This window comes from Morone saxatilis, unplaced genomic scaffold (assembly GCF_004916995.1).
Source record: "Morone saxatilis isolate NCDOM2014 unplaced genomic scaffold, NCSU_SB_2.0 Contig2, whole genome shotgun sequence".
NCBI lineage: Eukaryota > Metazoa > Chordata > Actinopteri > Moronidae > Morone > Morone saxatilis.
The window spans coordinates 4812101-4815902 of record NW_023339762.1 but is presented as its reverse complement, the minus strand read 5'-3'; the positions used below and the strand labels follow the sequence as shown (position 1 = coordinate 4815902).

At 40.0% G+C, this 3802-nt stretch overlaps 1 protein-coding gene across 1 annotated transcript in view; it reads right to left on the bottom strand.

The window, feature by feature from the left end:
* Nucleotides 1-493: 493 nt before the first annotated feature.
* The window catches only part of LOC118330320 (olfactomedin-4-like), a 3861-nt gene continuing 552 nt past the window's right edge, over nucleotides 494-3802 (bottom strand). Inside the window, exons 2-6 of the mRNA XM_035664809.1 lie at nucleotides 3627-3794; nucleotides 3116-3266; nucleotides 2585-2812; nucleotides 1682-1850; nucleotides 494-1492 (exon numbers count right to left, since the gene is read on the bottom strand). Of these exons, the coding sequence (XP_035520702.1) occupies nucleotides 1057-1492; nucleotides 1682-1850; nucleotides 2585-2812; nucleotides 3116-3266; nucleotides 3627-3794 (1152 nt within the window). The 3' untranslated portion in view covers nucleotides 494-1056. The remainder of the gene's footprint in view (nucleotides 1493-1681; nucleotides 1851-2584; nucleotides 2813-3115; nucleotides 3267-3626; nucleotides 3795-3802) is intronic.

The following is a 3802-nucleotide window of genomic DNA, read 5'->3' as shown; positions in this document are numbered from 1 at the left end:
ATTTTCCGATTCAAATCGGTTTTTGTAACACCCCTAATTTATAGCTAAATATCATGATAATTAGTAAAACACACAGGAACTCTGCTCCCCTCCCTCAAAAAACCCAACCAATTTAAAACCCCAGTGTTTTGCAGTGCATCATTCAGATAGAGCAGACAGTTTGTGGAGGCTGGAGGTCATTTGTCCCTCAGACCGCAGTGACCGAATGATGGAATGGAAATCTAAAAGTAAAAGGGAAACTGTGACTGATAACTGCCTTTTTTTTTTGTTTGTGGGTTTGAAGAGATTCTTATACATTACGTGTGCTTCAGAATTCAGGAACAGAGAGTAACCACTCTGCACTAGTCATATCCGCTGGAGAAAGTTCACACCGAGACAGACTTTTTCTTGAATGATTCATTATGTGTTTTTGGTTATGTGTTGTTACAGCATTCATTGTGCTCTTGTAATGGTACCACAGGTATACACAAAAATGTTTAAGTGACTGCAGACTGTATTATCATGTTCCACTTTACCAGACAGATGATTCAGCTAATTAAGTAGAACCAAACAGCACACATTGTGTGTTCTCAAATAATTCATTTGACATCAGATGTTCAGTTTATAATTTGTAGGTAAATGCCAGAGGTTTGACACTAGGCATGACAGTTCTTTCACAACTTTGGTCCAGACTGAAATATCTCAACATCGACAAGATGGATTGCCATGAAATTTTGTATGGACTGGTAAAAAGACAACACTTATATAGCGTCTTACTAATCTTCTGACCACACTTTATTTTAGTCAAAGTGGTGAATATAGTGACATTAAAATTGAAACACAATGCACATTTTACACCAAACTTTATCTGCCAAGCATTTGCAGCTATCTTTCTTTCATCAAAATAATTCTTCCTATAATAATAGGCTAATAAAAGGCTTTTAAAGTGAAACATCTCCAGGAAGTGTGGACTTTCATTGATAGTACCTTAACACTTAAAGAACAGCAAAGTAGAAGTGACTAAATTTAGCACTGAGTAGACAGTCTTTGATGGAAAATGTTGTCAGCATTATCCACTTATGAAAACAAAACCTTATAAGAAACCATGTGGGAGTCACAGTAGGCATGAAGCATCTGGTCCACAGGGCTGTAGTTCAGGGAATGAATGTTGGGAGACATTTTGTTGATGAACACACTAATGTCAAACCTTTCTACCTCTGTTGTGGTGTCAAACTTATAGAAGATCTCCTCCACGTCTTTGTTGACATACCGTGTCGCATAGAGCACACCACAGGCCATGAATGTGTTGGTAACCCCCTGCTTGTAGACCGAGGTGCGCCAGGTTTGGCCGAGCGTCAGCGGTTCACCTTCCTCTACCTTGGACAGCACCAGGTTGCCAAAGTCATGTTTGCTGGTATAGATCACCCAGACGCCTGACTCATCTGTCGCCAGGTCCAGATCGGTGTACGGGTAGCATTCATCAAGGTGGCAGAAGTTACCCTTTGAGTTATACCTTGAAAAAAAACACAGGACAGAAATTATGTTTCTTTGGAACTATATAATCTTTCACATGTTGATTCATACATTTGTAGTTTTATATTCTTGTTTTGTTGTTCTTATAAAGCTACACAATTCAACATTTACTTGCAAATCTGAAAGATTTCATGACATGAATGAGCTTAAAGAGAGTTAAGTGGCGAACCTAGTGTCTTTGGGTAGCTGTAAGGTGGTAACAGCTTTGGTGGTGAGGTTGAATCGACAAACAGAATCTTGGTTGTAACAGTTGTAGTATAGGGCCTCTCCATACAGCACAGCATTGGGACCCTGGACGGTGTTAGTGGTTGGGTTAGAGGTGTGGATCTCAACATTACCTGGAAGAAGAAGAAGAAGAAGAAGAAGAAGAAGAAGAAGAAGAAGCAGGAGTTTATTAATATTAAAGAGTTTTGGGTGCATTACTTTTTTAAGGATAAGTCTGGTGATATATTTTTCTTATCGTCAGCAAATCCCATGAAAGACCCAAAAGAATAATGAATTCTAGAGCTTTGATCTGGCCAAAATATCAGGCCCGACCCAACCCAAGCTTGGAAAAAATTCTGTGCAAGCCTTGAACCACAAAAGCAGTTTTGAACCTGAACCCAAATTTCTCATTAAAATAAATAGGTAATTGAGATAGTTTATTAAGATCTAAAGTGTGCATGTAATAAAGTGCAAGTTATTATCAAAACTAACAAAACCTTCACTCATTAATTACAGCTGGGTTAGGGTTAGGGTTATATTATATTAAATATATATATTTTTTTAAATCTAATTTTGACCAAGCCCAACCCGAGCCCGACCTACGGCAGCAGGGTCTCATCGTTTTTGGGCCAATTCATTGATTCTACTAAGTACTTAACTTCATTGTTGTCAACAAAAACTATTGAAAAACACCACACTGTGGCACTTGGTGACATGTTCATCATTAACCATGAATACACACACTCTATAAGACATTTTGGCTCAATTTCACATTCACCAGAAAGTCTTTAATAAGTGCTCATTAGAAGTATGTATTGCACATGTATGCACACTGAGCTAAAAGGTTTCTAACATAAGAGTTCTTTACCTGGGGTGCTCACCCCAACAATGAGAGCACTTAGGCTGGAGTAGCGACGGACGTAGTTGGCATATATGTTGCTGGAAGTCAGCATGACCAGCCAATACCAGTTCTCCTTCCCAGCCTCTGGTTTGGGATCCCGACCCCAGGCTCCATACATGTAGGACCCAGGGTACTCTCCTTCTGTGTGCATCCTCACCCCAGTAATGTTTCTAAATTCACCATGGGGACAGTTACCTTGGGGGGAAAATATAAAATGAAGCAATGAAGAAAGAAACTCTGCCAATGCAGGGAAACTAAGTAAGTACACTGCCAGGCATCCACTACCACTTGATAATTACTTCCTAATTGTGATGATTGGTGCTGAGAGTTTTCCACCATTCATTTATACCAGACATTAGCTCTTAGTGAGTAGGGCCTGTTACAGTTCAGAACAACATTTGAAGTGTCACTTTCTGGTGCACACACAGTGGACAGAGAACCAGAATGGCCTCTGATGCTTCTGACAGTGTGGTGTGTAGTGTGGTTTTAGCAACATACCTTGTGGAGGAGTGGGTTGGGTGATGGGATAAAGTCGATTCCTGCACTGGTCCAGTTCTCTCTTCAGCTGCTTGTTGTCTTGTTGTCTCTTCACCACTTGCAGGGTGTCGTACGTCTCCAGCTGCTGCATCTCTGCTCTCAGGTCTTTCAGCTGAGAAACAGCAACAGAACAGAAATCCCAGTGTTTAGTCAAAAGATAGTAATTACCTTATTCAAACCTCACCACCAAACTCAGACTTATCTTTAAAACACAGCTCCTATATGGAATTAGCTTTTAAAATAAAATAGATCAGTACTGCATATAAAAACATTTTGTCTGACTGTTTAAAATGCAAGCTGTGAGGCAGATGACAATATTAGCAGTCCCAAATAAAGATGTAAGTGGTTTCTATACCTATCTGATATGCTTTCAGTGATGCATTCACAGTCAAGAGAGCATGTTTCATTTTTACCAAAAATACCAAAGATCAATCTAGATTTTGGTGGTGGTTATCACTCTGTGTGAATTTACCTGTTTAGTAGTGTTAGCAGTTAGACGCTGGTATCCCAGGGTGGTGCTGTTGAGCCTGTTGATGAGCTGTGTGATCTCCACCAGTTCATTCTCTATCACATACAGGCTGAAAACTGCATAGAGCTGTCCATCATCCTCCTTCTCCAGCATCAACACATCTTCCTGCAGCTGGGGCA